This window comes from Mastigoproctus giganteus, chromosome 2 (assembly GCF_048544385.1).
Source record: "Mastigoproctus giganteus isolate SK-2022 chromosome 2, ASM4854438v1, whole genome shotgun sequence".
Taxonomy (NCBI): domain Eukaryota; kingdom Metazoa; phylum Arthropoda; class Arachnida; order Uropygi; family Thelyphonidae; genus Mastigoproctus; species Mastigoproctus giganteus.
Genome location: NC_143576.1, coordinates 76,408,320 through 76,428,064, shown reverse-complemented (window position 1 = coordinate 76,428,064; position 19,745 = coordinate 76,408,320). Strand labels below are relative to the sequence as shown.

Below are 19,745 nucleotides of genomic sequence, written 5' to 3'. Positions count from 1 at the left end.
TGTTGGCTTGTAGGAGCACAAGGAGTCGTCGTCTTCTCCAGAAATGCTTCAAGAGTCGTTTTTTTCCAAGATAATCTTCTCTTTTCATTGTAAATTTGACGATAGCATAGCGTTTTGCACAAAGACCTTTAACAATCATTCCAACCACATGTTCGCTTATGATCTCATATTTTGTTTCTGTTTCTTTTTATTAACATCACTCTCCGTAGTATTATTTCGTTTTGGCATACTTTACAGTATCAATAAGGGGATAAATCTGAAATAAGACAAGACAGCAAAATGAAGAGCAACACACCCACTCGTAATGTCAGCATGCTAACTGCTTTATGTTATTTGAGTTAAATACTCTCGTCTGCCTGAACCAACAAACACATGCTCAGTAGTACTGTATAGCTATACAAGTGGTGTGAAATGCCTTATTTATGAATATTTTGTATTTTTTTATTGCAATTAATGTTCGTATTTTCAATTTTCTAGATACTTCAAAAAAATTTTCGTAAAGTGGGAACTGCCTGTACTTAGAAGTTTAGCATTAAACAAACATAGGCAATGGAGTATTTTAAATGTTACCTGGCAGTATGCCAGGTTAGATCAACTTATACTGTGCAATATTCTTGATCATTAAGAGCCACTTAAGAGGCACACAGAGATCTTCAGTCATACCATTTCATTCTCTCCTTGATTATCAAAAACATCAACGTATGTTTCAGATAAACAATAGTTATTATTTAGGCAGTTTGGTATAAGCTGTGAAACTACAGTGTATGACATGTACAGAACTGGCATTTTCAAAGTTATTTACCAAATTGTGCATCTTTAATTTTAACAACCTTACTCCTCTGATTCCATTATCCTCCACCTAGTTTGCATACTCTTTTGAGGGCTGCAATTTGTAATTTGGTTCACCTGTGCAATTTCAATTCATGCTTTTGCAAATTATTCATTTCAAGTTGAATATATAAGTAAATAAATAAGTTTTGTAAATTAACTGTTCATATTCTTTTATTGATCAGTAACATTTACTCATATCTTTAATTTGCTAATAAAGGCCTACGCCCAAAGTAGAGATTATAGACTTCATAGTAAATGCTTATTTGGTAGTAAATGTTTTAAAAAATCAGCTGTATTCAAAATATCTGAAACTGTGTGTTATAAATGTTAAGCATTCTGCAATCCACATTTAGTGTACTTTTACAACATAGATGCCTGCTGGATTTTGTGATTGACTTGTTTTTCATATTTTTGATCCTAGTGGATTGCAGAATGTTGTAGAAGCTGGCAATGATTCATTGTATTATATGATTTGGTGAATTCTATGCTAGAATTTGGTGTATGAGTGAAAATGCAAACGGTTTATTGAACATGGTTGGTTCTTGATATTTTTGTTCAACTGAAGACCTTCATTTTTTTAAAGTAACATACAAAATGTGTAGTTTCAAACATTTTCCAGTTTTCAAACAGTACAGGTACCTTAAAATGTTTCTAACAGTTGGTAAAGATATGAAAATGTTTCAGACAACTGATGCAATGCTAGATTTAGGTAGTGCACACACTGAGTCCTGGAGCCGCTACACCTTGAAAATGTGGCCTCCTTGCTGCATCAAAATTCCTGAAAAATGCTTAATACGACTGGTTTAGATAGTCTTGCACCCTGGTGCACATATTTTTAGAGGCCCTATAAATTAGGTTGCAGGGCCCCCTGGAGCAATCATTTCACTGAACCTTGGTTGTTTTTTGTTGAGTTTCAGGCACATCAGTGATTCGGATCATAATGCATATCATGGCATCTGTATAATTGTGTGTGTGTGTGTGTGCGCGCGCGCGCGTGTGCACTTATGGGCCAGTTTACATGTCATGCAGGTTGAAAAACCCAGAATAACTGATGAGGAAACCCCTACTCCTTCTGCCTTGAAGTTGGCTAACTATATCATCAATTGAAAAGAACTTTAGAAATTCCTTCAGTGTAGATGGGGATTGAACCAAAACCGCTTCAAAAGAATGGCATATGGTGGAACCACTATAATGTCATGGACCCGAGCCTCAATAAGTCCTGTCTTGCATACATACCTTAAAATTCCTGAAAAGTGCTTGAGACATCTAGAGGAGCAGATCTCAGAATTTCTTAAAAAATGTTTCTAACAGTATGTGCAGCTTTACAAACTCAAAAAATGGATGTGCTATTTCTGTATCCCTAATTTTTATCAAACGGGAGAACATTTAAAGTGTACTTTTCGAGTGTGTCTAACAGTATGTGCTATCCCTGTAGCCATAATTCTTATCAAACTTAAAGGAAAATACAGTCAAGTATTTTCCCTTAACCATGTTCCCTGGTGTTTATCGAAAGATAAACCTCCCTTACATTCCAACCCTTCCCCAAATATGTCTGAAGTTTTAGAACAGTTGAGAGAGACAACCTGCCTAATGACCCCAAAAAAATGGCAATACAGGTGACTCCCGCTTAACACCGACAATTTGTTCCGGAAAAGCAGTGCTAAGTGAATCAGTGCTAATTGAGCACCGTATTGCTGTAATGTAGCATATGTATTTGTGAATTGTAGGTCTATGCCATAGGATATTTCCTAATCAGTAAAAATGGTAGTGAAAAGATGCACAAATGTCAGTCAAAATATTTAATATTCAAAAATTTGTACATATAAAATATTCTCTTTTCCATACGTATATAATTATGCATTAAGTAACAGCATTATGTATCAAAATTAAACTTAATGTCAATTAAAATCATGAATTTATTAATCCGATGGCCCTGGGCTTGTTGAGTTTTCGTACCTTTGATCAATTTTGGGTTGTACTTTTCCTCGTAAACTAAAAGGGGTTTTACTTTAAAATCCTATGCAATAAAGGCAAATGATCAGTTGACTAAAGTCAACAGATCCTTCACAGCCTTGAAGCCTGGCATGTTTTTTGCTGCTTTTAGGCATTTGTTTCCAAAAAATTCCTGTTTCATCTGTTAAAAACTTGTTGAGAAGTATAAAACTTCCTCTTCAATAATTTTAACAAGTTATTTTTTTGAAAGTTTTGGCTCCTTGATCTGCACTTGCGGCTTCTCCCTGGAGTTTAAATCTATTGAACTAGCTAGCTTTAAATTACTGCCCTTACTAGCTTTAAATCCTTTAAATTCGCTTCAAAACGCCTAATTTAATTTCAAATTCAGTCTTTTTCTTACCTTTGTAGTCTTCTCACTGCGTCCAGACATTACTTTTTAATTCTCATCTGCCATTATTAACTCTTCGAAAACATAACTGTGTTACATTAATTATGATACAATGTTTGAGTAAACTGTCCGGTGCTGAGTGATGACTAGGACTACGTATAAATGCATATAACGCAAGTATTACAAGCAATATACTTGATCATTTTTTAAAATGTTGATCTCAGAACTACAAAACAAGTCACTGTACTGCAATTAAATTAGCGTGGGAAAAAATTTCTCAAGCCGGTGTGGGAAATGTTTTAATGCTGTTTTGCTATTCATTTCCAAGCTATCGACTACATCAGATGAAACATTTTTGTTAAACCTGCCAAAAATTCAATCTGTATGCTGGTAAAAGAGCATTATAGTGAGTTGTGACAGCTTTAGAGTGAGATATGGGTTATAATATAGGAACAGCGTTATAGCAAATCAGTGTAGAGTGAACCTTGTTATAACGAGGGCCCCTGTATGGTTGGCACCTTCTTCATGATGATGAGAATGCACCATGTCACACATTGCTTGCTTGCCAGCTAGCAATTTTTTGATCACCAAAAAATTATTCATCTGATTTAAAACCATCCACCTTTTTACCATTCCCAAGGTTATGCCTGAAATGAAAACATGGCAAAGAAAACTTCGAAAAATGTTTCAATCAGTAGCAGGCATGATGGAACAAGTGTGTGGTTGCAGGAGAGATACTGAAAATGTTAATGTAAAAAAAAAATTATCATTGAATAAAATTAATTTTTTGCAACACTGACAAGTTTTTAATCAAACCTTGTGATGGGGGGGTTTAAACTTTGTTTTCTAATGGCAGAGATCATGCCACCCTTCACAACAAGTTGGCATGGTTAAATTTGAAAGGCTTCATATTGTATTTATCCTTAAATAGCACTGCCCAAATGTTATGCATGATTAACTATGTGCAATTTATAACATAACTAATACTACTCATTGATTGTAATAGCTATTGTGCAAAATTGTGAGATAAGGAACCTTAGGGATTCATGAGAATTCCATAAGATTTTTCTAAAACCATGCTAATACAAAAAAGGTAAAAAAAAAAAAAAAAAAAAAAAATGCTGTACTTTGAAATTATTATTATTGTATACAAGCAGAAAAAAGGGAGGGGGAAATAAAATAAAATAAATAATGAAAAAAATACTTTTATTTTTTTCATTATTTAGTCTTTTTTTTTGTGCTTGTATGAAAGTTGCACTTAGCACCTCTTTATAATTCTAATGTAATGTAATAGAGTTAATTCTGTTGCACCATGTTTAATTTGCATTTTTTTGAGCAACTTTTAATTATATTTAAAAAACAAAGCTGAACATCTGTTAACAAAAACACATGGCCTATTAGACAAATAAAGTCTGTTGTTTGAGATAAATTCAGTAGTATTAATTTTTTTTTTTTTCTTGACAACATTTTTCAGCAATACAGTATTCATTTCATTGTTATTAGAATTATTTGTCTCATATTGGGTGTCTTATGTAAATGTTTGAAATTAAAGCATCTATATACCCATGCTTAAAATTTAATGGCTGGCTCCAATAAGTAGCCAGATAAATACAACCAGTGTTGGCTAGTTCCAGTATACTTTTATTGTCTGCTCCCATTAACATGAATCATTTATGCTGCATATCAGCACTGGTTGCCAGTATATGAGAGTAGGAGTAGGCTGTTGACCAAATTACTCTGATAGGTGCAATGAACAGCTTTACAGACAATGAGTATATTTTAAAATCAGAATGTCCTATCATATGAGATTTTTGTTTTAGATAAGGAATTTGCAAATTGACAATTCACACTTGAGTAGTAGAACATTTCTGTTTTTTTTTTTTAGATGACTGCTTTCTAAGAAGGGTGTTTGAAAAGTTTGTGGCCTGGGTGTGAAGGGTTTATTTGAGGAATCAGGTAAAATGTTATTTTTCAACATTCCCTTTGGAGTCAACACTTTTTCCCCCGATGCTGCAATGCGTTGTTCCAGTTGCAAAGAGTTTTCTCTTGAGCCTCCAACATTGCATCCACTGATGTCATTGTAGGTGGGAAAATGGATTCCAGCCAGTTATTTTTCAAATTAGAAAATTTGTAAAAGTCATGCAGTGCAGCCACAGCAGTGACAAACTTGTGAGCACATGCATTGTCCTGGTGGGACAAGATTCCTTTGCTTAGTTTTTCTTGGTATTTGTTGTTTGTTTTCATGAAAATGTCTTACAAGATCTGCATAATATGACTCTATGAACATTTGGCCTTTCTGAAGGTAATCCACTAGCATCCCAAAAATGAATGTTTTTGCCAACAGCAGAAAACAACTTGGCTTTCGTTGGAGGGGGAGAAGAGCTGCATTTTCACTGTTTGAACTGTTCCTTTGTCTCTGGCTGAAAGTGATCAACCTGTTTCATCCATGGCCACAGTGAAATTTGATGGATCTGCTTGAAAAGTGTATATGTTCGCTTGTCAATCATGAACACTGTCAATGTTTGGCGTGATGGACGTTGCAGGTCTTCCATAGCATGGGCCATCTTCCAGGTTCTCCCTCCTTAATTTAAGTTTTGCTGCTCACTTCTTTCTTAACCATGGAATTATGGAGGGCATCTTCCCCCAGTGTTGTAACCATATCCTCATGAATTGCATTTGGTGTTAATCTCTCATATCCCAAATATTGGATGACTGCATGGTGACTGATTTTATCCATCTTTCCTCATTCACACAACTTTGTTGACTTCAGGACCTGTAATTTAAAAAAAAAAAAGGATGTTATTAAAACTGCAAGAAACACTACTGGTTGCTGTTTGAAGATTTAAGTACTTTTTGTACTGAGACCATGAACTTTTCAAACCTCCCTTGTATATGAACATGTTAAGGAGGCAGCAAGAGTAATTAATATTCTGTGGTCATCAATAGTGATTCATCATATACAAAGAATCTTCGTGTAAAGGAATTGTTAAGTGGTTGTGATCAATAGTGTATTGATGTTGAATTTATTCAAAGAAATTATTACAATTATATAATCATGGGTAAGGGGGAAGTGACTTTTTTTTTTTTTTTTGGCAAATGTAATTATAATGGGCTTAAACATTTTTTTTTAAATTATTTTCTATGGGACCAACTGATGTTAACAAATGCAGTTGTCAAATGGGAAGTTTTTTGACATCCATTTAGGTCTAAGTATTATTTAGACCTAAATGGATGTCAGATAAACTTAATAAGTTTATTGGCACAGAATTGAAATGCTTAGGATGATTATAAATTGTCATGGGGGGGGGGGGAACGACACAATCCTACACAGGTATAAATTAGTCTATAATCAAGTTATTCAAGGGTTTGGCATATTCAGTCAAATTATGAGTTCCTAAGTTTCTACATTTCTTTGCTAATGTAACAAAACAAAAAATGCTTAAGTTAACATAAGAAGGAAAGGGAGGAACCACATTAGCACACTTGGTATGAATTGCATAACTATTGATGATTGTGTAGCAATCATCAACAGTTATGCAATTTCATTCCAGGAACAACAACATTCCAGGGGTGCCACGTAATTTGGGTTTAAGTTACTTAAACTTATTATTTTTTTATATTTATATGTTTATTTCACCCTTCAACAACCTGTTTAAAACTGGGTATACATTCACACATCTCCAGTCTGAATGGGCCTCCCCTGAATCCACGGAAGCTCTCATAATTATGGCTATGAGTATCAAAACAATGTACAGTGTGGTAGGGGTGCCGCAAAATAAAATAAATTACTTAGGGGTGTGTTATTAAAAAAAAGGTTGAGAACCACTGGTGTAGAGGTTGCTGACAAACTAAGTAAATATTTTGCATCTATAGTCACATGTGAAGAAGTTTTTTGAGATGTGACTACCAGAATCCAACATTGTTTGGGAGTTAAATGATTGTTGTTAAATAGTTGAAAGAAGGATGGAGAAGAAATTGCTACAGCTAAAAGTGAACAGGGCTAGAAAAGAAGAAAAACATGTAACTATAGTTTCCTCCCTTTTAAGATTTATATAACTGTAATAATCGGTAAAATGATAAGAGATGTTTACCTCAGTATAATATGCAGAACACTTCCATATATTATCTATCAAAATACCGCCCATAGTATGGGATATGGGGTAGAAAAGGCGTCAAATGTGTACGCTCAATCATTGAGAGATATACCTCCAATATTAAGTCGCTCAAGTTCAATCCCATTGGCAAACCAAAAATTTGTTTGTACACTTTGTCTCAAAAGGTGATATAGTTGTCCTCAAAAAAAGGTGATACAGTTTAATTAAGTGAAAAATTTCTTTAATAGCAAGCTTCGTATAATTAATCAGTATAGAATTATTATTTAACATATCATGTGTCCATAGGCGTATAGCATTATAAAACCCTGTAGACAGGCGATACAATTTGGGATTAAGAAATACAATACATTATTTAATAACCTTAAGGACTGTAGACTTGGCGACAATAATAATAATTTATTCTCACTAGATGTTACCTAAATGTTGAATACATATTAGATATTATTTCGGATATGTTAAATAATAATTAATCAATTTCTAAATGCTCATAAATATTCAACGACGGAATCTGCTTTGGGCTCAGAAATAGAAATATTAACCAGCAGATTCTTAAACAGGGGTTATTCCCCTTGATACAATAAACCGAATTAGGGTACAAGCTAGAGATAAGATACAAAATACTACATCAACCAACAATAGTAATATTAAAAAATGCTTTATTTCTGTCCCATATGTTGAACAGTGGCACAAACTGCTTAACAGCAGTTATAATATTTGTTAAATATACCAAATTTAAAATTGTGGCCAGGCCAATACAGAAACTACACACTATACCGAAAAATAACTTAGTCCCTTCCTTGTTGGCAACACAAATAAATGACCTGGTGTACAACATTTCTTGCAGTGATTGCAACTCATCGTACCAAGATTCTACGCATTTTCTGCTGAATTTTCATGTTAATCAATATGCTGTTTCGTGTTAATCAAAACTTTTTTATTTAACAAGGCGAAGATACTTAGTGTCCAATGTAATTATACCAGACTATTAATTGCAGAAACTGTCAAAATTAAATTACATGAGAATTCTGTTAATGTTAAATTAACAGAATTCCATTTCTAATTTCCAATTCCTGGGCTTTTACATGCATGCGCGAAGACAAATAATCCCTATTTAAGTTTCAAGCTCACCCATATTTGGTAATTTTTGTTCCTGTGATCACGACATATGGCCGAAAAGTGTTGTCAGCTTCAGGAAGGAAAATCATTTTGCAATTTTTTTGTTAAATTTCTTTAATTTTTAATTGCATTAGATTGATTTTTAATTATTTTTTACTGTAATGTAAGATTTTCGTTTTAATTGCTGAGGAGTATCATACAGAAGTGTTCTACATATTATATTGAGGTAAACTTCTCTTATTATTTTACAAATAATGATATCAACATGCAGAACGTATTAAGCATTACAGCTCTGGTTCACACTATCAAATAACTGTAATAAGCACAGCTGGCAGATGATACTATGTAAACAATTGAACTTCACCTCAGACAACACTGTAAATAAATATAATTTTAAACAAGTTCAATGCTGGCACTTCATCTATCAACATATTTCATTAAATATATACTCCATGTAAATAACTGCTATCACTTTCAAATTTACCCAAGTAAGACTTTGGGAAGATAGACAAATGAAAAGCCAGTAATCTCTAATAGGCAATAACTGCAAATTGCTTATTGCGGGAGATCAAAAAGTGTACATCTTAACTGTTTGAGGATTTTGTTCTTACAAATATCATTACAATGAATATATTTTTTGTTGTGATATGAATTTTTATTACACTAAATTGATATTCTTGTTATAATGATATTTTCTAAATAAATAAACATAGTAAATTGGCAGTGGATGGGAAATAATTTCATAACACTAAACATTTCTTTATTCTGCCATTTTGTTATGCCAACTTTTACTGCAATACCATTTTTTGTAATCCAAATATTAACAGCAGACATTGTGGGGGGGGGGGACTATACTGATAATGTTATTAATGAATTTTGTAAAATGGGGTTGCAGTAATGTATTTTAACTCAATCTAAAGCTCACTAGGTCTTGGGTATACTTAACAGCACTGAAAACCTATGTGGACAGATTTTTTTTTTGTTCTATACTGTTGTTGGTTTTATCACATTAAAGTTAAAAATTTATATTATCATTTTTCTCTAATTCAAGAGATTACTTTGGATGGAGGTGTAAAGAATTGAATTCACAAAGTTCATTTATGAAGTTAGGGTTACAAATAATTAAAATATCATCTGCATAATGGATATATAATATTATCCAAGGGTGAAGGAGTGAGATGATCATCAACTAAAATTTCAGGTTAATATTTTCAAGAGACAATTTGATGTGTTGTTTCATAGTGACATCCTGGTATAGTAAAGTCAATACTATTCGGTCTCTGGTATAGTTAATGAATATGTTTTTGTACAAAACTACATCAAAGGAAGTCAAAACATTGTCTAGAAAGATTCATATCAGTGATCATGCTTCACTAGTATAAACCACTTAGAATTTTTCACATTAGCATTAGTAAAGCATATAATGCAAAAAAGCAAGCTTATTCTCAGCAGATACCACCACCCAGACGGCACCCTTTTAGGGCTATTTGGCCCTCTTTCATTGTCTAAATTTCTCGCAGTCTGAGGCTAAATCCCTTAATGTATTTCAGTCTTAATTTATATTATACACCATCAGGCATCTCTCATATTGTGGAGTTACACTGCATAACTGTTTTTTCATCATTGCATCACTAGGGTACCTACCCACCCACCGAAGAAGGGCCAAATAGCCCTGAAACAGTGCCGTCTGCATGGTGGTATCTGCTGAGAATAAGTAACAAGAGACTTCTCCATTGGTGAAGCATTACTTATTCGAAGTAGTGCAACATCATTGTCTCTGAAATCACTAATAGCATGAACAGTTGGTATTTTTGTGTCTGCAATGCTAGAGTTTTTGCTAAGATCATTTGCTTTGTTTTCCAAGTCTTTAAGACGATAATGAGCTTGAACTGCTTCTTTTGGTTATTTGGTTCTATTTCGTGACATGTTCCGTTGGGGTCTTGTGTTAATTCTTTAGCTGAGGTCCTGTCACTTTCTCTACTTGTGGTAGTTACTGACAACAGTTCTCCATGAAGTTCGACTTGGGAATGAGAGTAGCCTTGTGCAGGTGAAGTTTTTACTGTTTTATTAAATTAATTATGCCATATTAAATAAATTAATATAGCATATTAACTTATTTTCTAGAGTAGCTTTAGATTCCTAGTTACGAAACTTATTTTAAATTTTAACTTAGAGATTTGTAGGTTATTATACTGTGGATTTTAGTGTTTTGCACCAACCTTACGTAAAAATAAAAACACAAAGGAAACTGGACTTTTAATAACTGTGTTTATAATAAATTATAATAACCTGTATTTACAATAAATTTAACTTTACGATAAACTATACATATAAAATATTAAAATCTGCTACATTAAGAACAATAAAATGCATTAAAATATACTAAATTAAAAGCGATAAAAAACCATAGCTTTCAAAGGCTCCAGCCTTCTTCTTCAGCGGTATTTTCTTCTTCTGCAGTACATCTTTAAATATCAGCAGGTTCATGGTACTCATCACGTGTTTCATTCTCACGCGTTCCGTTCTCTTGCGTTGTGGAACCGGAAGTGGCTCGAGCGGGAGTCATACGGAACCGTTCATCCCTTCTGAGGATAGTGGCCTCAAAGAGGGGATGAATCCGCGTACCTCTATCTCTATTAATGTTGATTGTAGAACAGATCCGCAAACTCTCGAGCCATTTACGGTCCCAGAACTTATGCGCCCGATCGGTGATGATAGCATTGTCCGGGGAGATCTGGTGCTGCTTCTCCCAAAAATGTTCGGCCACGGCGGATTTGCCATATTCCGCATTTCTTATTGCCTTAGTGTGTTCCCCCAGACGATCTTTGAGACGGCGTTTTGTTTCCCCTACATAACATTCCCCACAATCCGGGCATCTAATGCTATATACGACCCCACTTGTGTTCTCTTTTTGAATGGGGTCCTTAACCTGAGACACGATTGTGTGCAGCCTATGGTGTTTGACAATACTATGTATAAGCAGGTTAATGGTACAGCCATGGGCTCCCCCATTAGCGCAATTGTAGCTAATTTAGCTATGGAGGAGCTCGAGGCCAGAATATTTAATGGTAGTGTTCTCCCTATGCGCCCCTGGAAAAGGTACGTAGATGATACATTTTCTATCATTCGGAAGGGGAGTGAAGATCAGGTGTTGAACATCTTAAATGGCTTCTCCCCATTCATACAATTTACATCGGAGGCAGAGGAAGGAGGAGTTTTGCCGTTCCTAGATGTGTTGGTCTGTAGGGAAGACCGACAGTTAAAGACTAAGGTATACAGGAAATCCATGTGTAAAGGGCAGTATTCGCACTACAGTTCAGCTCAGACCAACCATCATAGGAACAGTGTGATAAGAACATTAGTTGATAGAGCAAAGTCACATTGCAGTACCTCCGATGATAGGAAGTTAGAGTATGAACGGGTCACGACGGATCTTGCAAAATGTGGTTACCCCCAGAGGATTATAGATAAATATGTTAAAGGAAATCAGAGGAGAGGCGAGTCTTTTACACCAACATCCACTGCATACATTCCCTATTATCCGGGTTTGACTGATCATATAGCTAGAATACTAAGAAAGTACCAGACACGTTGTGTGCAGCTTCCGGGGCGGAGGCTGCACACAATCGTGTCTCCGGTTAAGGACCCCATTCAAAAAGAGAACACAAGTGGGGTCGTATATAGCATTAGATGCCCGGATTGTGGGGAATGTTATGTAGGGGAAACAAAACGCCGTCTCAAAGATCGTCTGGGGGAACACACTAAGGCAATAAGAAATGCGGAATATGGCAAATCCGCCGTGGCCGAACATTTTTGGGAGAAGCAGCACCAGATCTCCCCGGACGATGCTATCATCACCGATCGGGCGCATAAGTTCTGGGACCGTAAGTGGCTCGAGAGTTTGCGGATCTGTTCTACAATCAACATTAATAGAGATAGAGGTACGTGGATTCATCCCCTCTTTGAGGCCACTATCCTCAGAAGGGATGAACGGTTCCGTATGACTCCCGCTCGAGCCACTTCCGGTTCCACAACGCAAGAGAACGGAACGCATGAGAATGAAACACGTGATGAGTACCATGAACCTGCTGATATTTAAAGATGTACTGCAGAAGAAGAAAATACCGCTGAAGAAGAAGGCTGGAGCCTTTGAAAGCTATGGTTTTTTATCGCTTTTAACTTAGTATATTTTAATGCATTTTATTGTTCTTAATGTAGCAGATTTTAATATTTTATATGTATAGTTTATCGTAAAGTTAAATTTATTGTAAATACAGGTTATTATAATTTATTATAAACACAGTTATTAAAAGTCCAGTTTCCTTTGTGTTTTTATTTTTACATAAGGTTAGTGCAAAACACTAAAATCCACAGTATGAATATACCCAACCTCAGAGGCCTATTTGAAGAATTGTAGGTTATTACTTAGTATCAGTAAGGATATCCAATCCATGTGTTTTACAAGTTTTGTAGCTCCGGCGAACGAGAAGTTTTTTGGCTATATTTAGCTGCTTTATTGACTAATTGTTATATTAAATTATTTTCTATAAGTAGCTTATAAACCTAGTCAAGATCCTTGGTTTATTCTGAATTGAGATAGCGAGATTTTGGAAGTTAATTAATACTTAAGTGTCAGTAGATTTACCGTTCGTAACTTGCTGCCATTGTTATACAATAGAATGTTATATCCCGACTAGACAGCATTAACTTAGTATAGTATATAATATTATCAATTAATCAGTAAAATTTATTAATCTTTTTAAACTTCATTGTCAACTAAATTGTACATTTTAACTAAATACATATAACGACTTAGATTTTACAAACATAACATAATTAATTAATACAGAAGTTATATAACGGAACTTGGAGATAATACTCGATACTGAAAAAATATATATAGATATATAGTGTTATAACTGCTTTAGGATACAAGTTTAGGGTTGAAATTTTATTGAAATTTAATCGAAACCATGACTCAGAGCAGCAAAGCAAAAGGCTCAAGCTACTGGGAGTGCTGTGGCTCAGGGAAGAACTGAGGGGAGGGGAGGGCAGTTGCCCTCTGAATCACAGCCTTTTAAAATGCACTGCTTGCTTGATGTTTGTGGAGCAATCAGTTACAGGAAATGATATTGCCAAGGGGGAAGGTCTTTGTGTGTGAGTGCGATGTGAGGAGTGTGAGGAAATCAGGCGACAATTCAGCATTGTTATGGGCCTATATGAGGGCTTGAAGGATAGGGTGGATGCCCTTGAAGGATCTAAATTGAGGAACTCATCAAGCTTTAAGGACGTTTTTTTTTTAATTCACCTTTAAAAAGAAATCACCAACCGTTGCTGTTCCGTTCTGATCCTGCTTCTTAGGTAGGTGGCATTATTGATGGACAAAAATATAGGGAATACATGATATAAAGGAAGTTTTGGGTGCGAGGTTAGCCTGGCCAGACATTGCTCCTTAAAGCTCTTCAAACAGAGAAGTTTTTCCTGATTTATTTTCTGCTTTATTAGTTTAAATTGTCATATTAACTTATTTTCTAGAGTAGCTTTATATTCCTAGTTACGATACTTAGTTTAAAGTTTAACTTAGACAGAGATTTCGTAGATATTACTTAGTATCGGTAACGGTATCAAATCCACGTGTCACAAATTGAACGAGAGGTCTTTTAACCAAATTTAGTCAATTTATTAACCAATTGTTATATCAAATTATCTTCTATAAGTAGATTATAGACCTAGTCAGGATCCTTAGTTTATTCTAAATTGAGATAGCGAGATTTCGAAGCTAATAAATACTTACGAGTCCGTAGAAATACCGTTCGTGAATTCCCGCCATTTTTACACGATAGCATAAGCTTAGTGTGTATACTGCATAATATAATATTGTCAATTAATCAGTAAATCTATTAATCTTGATAAACTTTATTGTCAATTAAATTGTATTTTTAACTCTATAAATATATATATAACGACTTAATCGTAACAAATAATTAATACATAACTATAGTGGTACACGTGATACGGAAGTTGTATAAAGGGAACACTAGATACCAAAAAAAAAAAAAAAAAAAATATATATATATAACATAACTGTTTTGGGATATAACTTAAGGATTTAATTTTTGTTTTAAATTTTATTGAATTAAATTGGAATCATGACTCTCACCAGAGCAGCAAAGCAAAAGGCTCAAGCTAATGGGAGTGCTGTGGTTCAGGGGAGAACTGAGGGGGGCAGTTGCCCTCTGAATCACAGTCTATTAAAATGCACCGTTTGCTTGATGTTTGCGGAGCCGTCGGGTACGGGACATGATACTGCCAAGGGGGATGTCTTTGTGTGTGCACGATGTAAGGAGTGCAAGGAAATCAGGCGACAACTCAGCGTTCTTATGGGCCTTTATGAGACCTTGAAGGACAGGGTGGATGCCCTCGAAGGAAATAAATTGAGGGGCCCATCAAGCTCTCAGCTGCCCACATCAACTCCAGAGCTTGCACTTGGTCATCAGGCAACACAGGGGCAGCCCCCTAGGCAGAATGCGCTGGTCCCACAGGAACTAGTAGTTGTTGGTGACTCTATTGTCAGGGAAACGGGGAACATGCTTTGTAAAAAGGATAGGTGGAATAGGACCAGGGTATGTCTGCCAGGGGCAAAGGTTGATGACGTTGTAGAGCGGATATAATCTTTTAAGGGCACAAAAGTTGATATAGTTGTACAAGTTGGCACTAATGATATTAAGAGTAGGAGACCGGCGGAATTACTTAGCAAGTACAGGTCACTGTTGAAAAAAAGCCGTGAATTAGGGTTGAACTTGAAAGTGTCTGCAATTCTGCCCAGACACGATAGGAGGGAGTATATGATGAGAGCCTTGTCGATCAATTCGGCCCTGGAGGGATTGTGCAAGACTCAAGGGGTAGAATTTTTTTCAGCCTGGACGGTACTTGTTAACAGGAGAGATTGCTTCTACAGGGATGGGATACACTTAAATAGAAAGGATGCAAGAATTTTTGCTGATGCTGTCGAGGCAGTGTTAGGTGGGATACAAGGACTAATAGATTAACAGTAGCCACTGGCAGAGGTGGAAGTGATTCTTGCACTGCTTCTATTCAAATGAGCAGAAGTCTGAAAAACAAGATGCAGGATATTTCAGAGACTGCTGGTAGTCATTGCGTTACAAGTAAACACATGGGTTGTGTTAGGGTAGCTAAGAATAGAAACAGGTGCATGTATACCTGCGTGTACACCAATGCTAGGAGTTTGGTAAATAAATTTGATGAATTTGAGGTATTGCTCAAAACATCAAAGGCAGATATTGTTGGGATATCAGAGACGTGGTGTCACACAGATATAAGTAATGCGGAACTGGAATTTGGGGAATACAATGTATATAGAAAGGATAGACAGGACAGGAGGGGAGGAGGGGTTATGCTATTAATTAAGAAACACATAAAGTCAAAGGAAGTGAAGCCAGTAGACATCGATGGACAGGGCAGTGTCGAGTCAGTTTGGTGTGACATAAGCATAGGGAAATCAAAATTGAGAGTAGAAGTGTGCTATAGGCCTAATGACTCTGATGAGTATAATAATATATTGTACAGGGAAATAGAGTGGGCCAGTAAATCAGAGAGTCTTATAATGGGGGATTTTAATTTCCCAGATATTGACTGGAATTTGTGGGTTGGTCACTCGCACACTAGCAAGGCTTTTGTGGATTTATTGGATGATTGTTTTCTACATCAGCATGTTCGTGAGGCAACAAGAGGGAGCAATACTCTTGATCTGATTATCAGTAGTGATTCTTCATGCATTAAGAACCTGCAGATAAATGAACCACTAGGTGGCAGTGATCACAGTGTGTTGAAGTGGGATTTACTCAAGGAGGTAACTACCATCAGAGGTAAAGGGAAGGGTTTTTGTTTTCGTAAAAGCGACTATGATGGTCTGAGACAGTATTTAAATTCTATACAGTGGGACCAACTGATGATGTTACCAACAGCAAACTCAAAATGGGAAGCATTCAAGGAACTAATCTTGGTGGCTACCAGGCTTTACATACCAACTAAGAAATATTGTTCAAGGTTTAGGCCTAAATGGTTGTCAGATGGACTAATGAGACATGTGGCAGAGAAGAAAAATGCATGGGATACATACAAATTAATGGGTGACATGGAAGCCTATGATAGATATAAGTTGGTCTGTAACCAAGTCACAAAGGAGATTAGGCAGGCAAAGGCAGACTACGAAAAATCCTTGGCAAAGGATGCAAAGAAAAACAGAAAGGAGTTCTTTACATACTTGAACTCGAGAAGGAAAGGGATGAATCAGATTGGTCCACTGGATATTGATGGTTCAACAGTTGAGGATCCTGCTCAGGTGGCTAACAATCTAAACGAGTATTTTGCATCTACATTCACGCATGAGGAGTTATTCAGGAAGGAGAATGATGTAGGTAAAGTAAACATTGGCAGTGAGCTGGATGATTTTGTAATAACTGAGAGGAAAGTGGAGGAGAGATTGTTGAGGATAAACATAAAAAAGGCACCTGGGGTGGATGGGATCTATCCAGTTATATTAAAGGAGGCAGCAAAGGAAGTATGCAAACCCCTAGCCATAATTATGAGAGCTTCTTTGGACTCAGGGGAGGTACCCATAGACTGGAGATGTGCAAATGTAACCCCAATTCACAAAGGAGGATCAAAGGCTGACACAAGTAATTATAGACCTGTTAGTTTAACTTCTGTTCCAGGTAAATTAATGGAGGCACTGGTTAAAGAAGCACTGCAGGATCATCTAGACAAGAATTCAGTTATAGCTCAGACGCAGCATGGTTTTGTTAAGGGCAGGTCTTGCCTGACCAATTTGATTGGATACTATGATGTAGTCACAAAAGAACTGGATGCAGGGAATAACTTTGATATTATATATTTGGATCTTAGAAAGGCTTTTGATACTGTTGCACATGGTAGACTGCTGCACAAATTGGAGCAGTGTGGCATTGGAGGCAAATTGCTGCTATGGATAAGGGGATGGTTGAGTGGCAGAAGACAGAGAGTGGTAATCAATGGACACTGCTCAACGTGGACTAATGTTATTAGTGGAGTTCCACAAGGTTCAGTGTTGGGTCCATTGTTGTTTTCGGTGTTTATGAATGATATTGATGATGGGATATCAAGTTTAATGTCTAAGTTTGCAGATGATACAAAGGTTGGCAGGGTCGTTAAGGACACTACTGACGCTATGCTGCTGCAACAGGATCTGGAAAGGTTGAACAGATGGGCTGAGAGGTGGCAAATGAAGTTTAACATTGACAAATGTAAAGTACTACATTGGGTAACAGTAACCCCAGAGCAATGTATCAACTCTGCGGTACTACACTGACAGTGGTGGAGAATGAAAAGGACCTGGGGGTAATTGTGCAGGCAGATATGAAGTTCTATGAGCAGTGCAGACGAGCTGCAAGAGTAGCTCATGGTGTCTTGTCAATGATAAAGAGGAATTTTTCTAGCAGGGATAAGGAGGTGATTATTCCCTTGTATAAGGCAATGGTTAGGCCACATCTTGAGTACTGTATACAGGTCTGGAGGCCTCATTTCAAGAAGGATGTAGAGCTGCTGGAACGGGTACAGAGAAGGGCAACAAGATTAGTAAATGGAACAAAGGGTTGCTCTTACGAAGAAAGGCTTAAGTTTTGCAAATTACAGAGTCTGGAGACTAGGCACCGGCGAGGTGATCTGATAGAGGTGTATAAGGCTTTGAATGGTTTGAGCATGCTCAATGCCAATGGGATTCTTCATCTTTCTCAGAATAATCACCTCAGAGGGCATAAATTCAAATTGAGGAAGGACGGATGTCGGATAGATGTGCGGAAATTTGCCTTTGGCCAGCGGGTGGTTGGTTGGTGGAACCGACTTCCATCACTTGTTGTTGAAGTTGATAGCCTAAACAAATTTAAAGCTCAACTGGACAGGTATTTCGAACGAACGGAGGGGTGAAATGGGAGAGGGTTTTTTTTTTTTTTTTTTTTTTTGGCTGATGCTGAATAAGCTTGCTTTCTTGCATCATATGCCTCTACTAATGCTAATGCTAGCTCTCAGTTGCCCACATCAATGCCAGAGCTTGCACTTCATCATCATGCAACACAGTGACAACCCCCAAGGCAGACTGCACTGGTCCCAGAGGAACTAGTAGTTGTTGTTTCCCTGACAATAGTGACTCTATTGTCAGGGAAATGGGGAACATAGTATGTAAAAAGGATAGGTGGAACAGGACCAGGGTATGTCTGCCAGGGGCAAAGGTTGATGACGTAGAGTGGATATCATCGTTAAAGGGCACAGAAGGTGATATTGTTGTACACATTGGCACAAATGATATTAAGAGTAGGAGACCAGTGGAATTACTTAACAAGTACAGGTCACTGTTGAAAAAAAAGCCGTGAATTAGGGTTGAATTTGAAAGTGTCTGTAATTCTGCCCAGACACGATAGGAGGGATTATATGATGAGAGCCCTGTCGATCAATTCGGCCCTGGAAAGATTGTGCAAGGCTCAGGGTGTAGACTTTTTTTCAGCCTGGTCTGTACTTGTTAACAGGAGAGACTGCTTTTAGGGATGGGATACACTTAAATAGAAAGGGTACAGACATGGTGTCACAAAGATATAAAAAATGCAGAACTGGAATTTGGGGAGTACAACGTGGACAGAATAGGAAGGGAGGAGGAGTTATGCTATTAGTTTAGAAACACACAAAATCCAAGGAAGTGAACCACTCGACATTGCTGGACAGTGCAGTGTCGAGTCAGTTTGGTGTGACATAAGCATTGGGAGATCAAAATTGAGAGTAGGAGTGTGTTATAGGCCTAATGAATCTGATGAGTATAATAATAAATTATACAGAGAAATAGAGTGGGCCAGTAAATCAGAGAGTCTTATAATGGGGGATTTTAATTTCCCAGATATTTACTGGAATTTGTGGGTTGGTCCTCACACACTAGCAAGGCTTTTGTGGATTTATTGGATGATTGTTTTCTACATCAGCATGTTCGGGAGGCAACTAGAGGGAGTAATACTCTTGATCTGATTATCAGCAGTGATTTTTCATGCATTAAAAATCTGCAGATAAAGGAGCCACTAGGTGGCAGTGATCACAGGGTGCCGAAGTGGGATTTACGCAAAGAGGTAACTACCATCAGGGGTAAAGAAAAGGGTTTTTGCTTTCGTAAAGATGACTACGGTGTTCTGAGACAGTATTTAAATTCTATACGGTGGGACCAACTGATGATGTTACCAACAACAAATTCAAAATGGGAAGCATTCAAAGAATTTATCTTGGAAGCTACTAGGCTTTACATACCAACT

General features: G+C 36.6%; 1 protein-coding gene across 1 annotated transcript in view; it reads right to left on the bottom strand.

Moving 5' to 3' along the window:
• LOC150089350 (gamma-tubulin complex component 4-like) overlaps positions 1-19,745 on the bottom strand; it is a 290,737-nt gene continuing 270,992 nt past the window's right edge. The window contains exon 16 of the mRNA XM_090389092.1: positions 1-256. Within this exon, the coding sequence (XP_090245218.1) occupies positions 232-256 (25 nt within the window). The 3' untranslated portion in view covers positions 1-231. The remainder of the gene's footprint in view (positions 257-19,745) is intronic.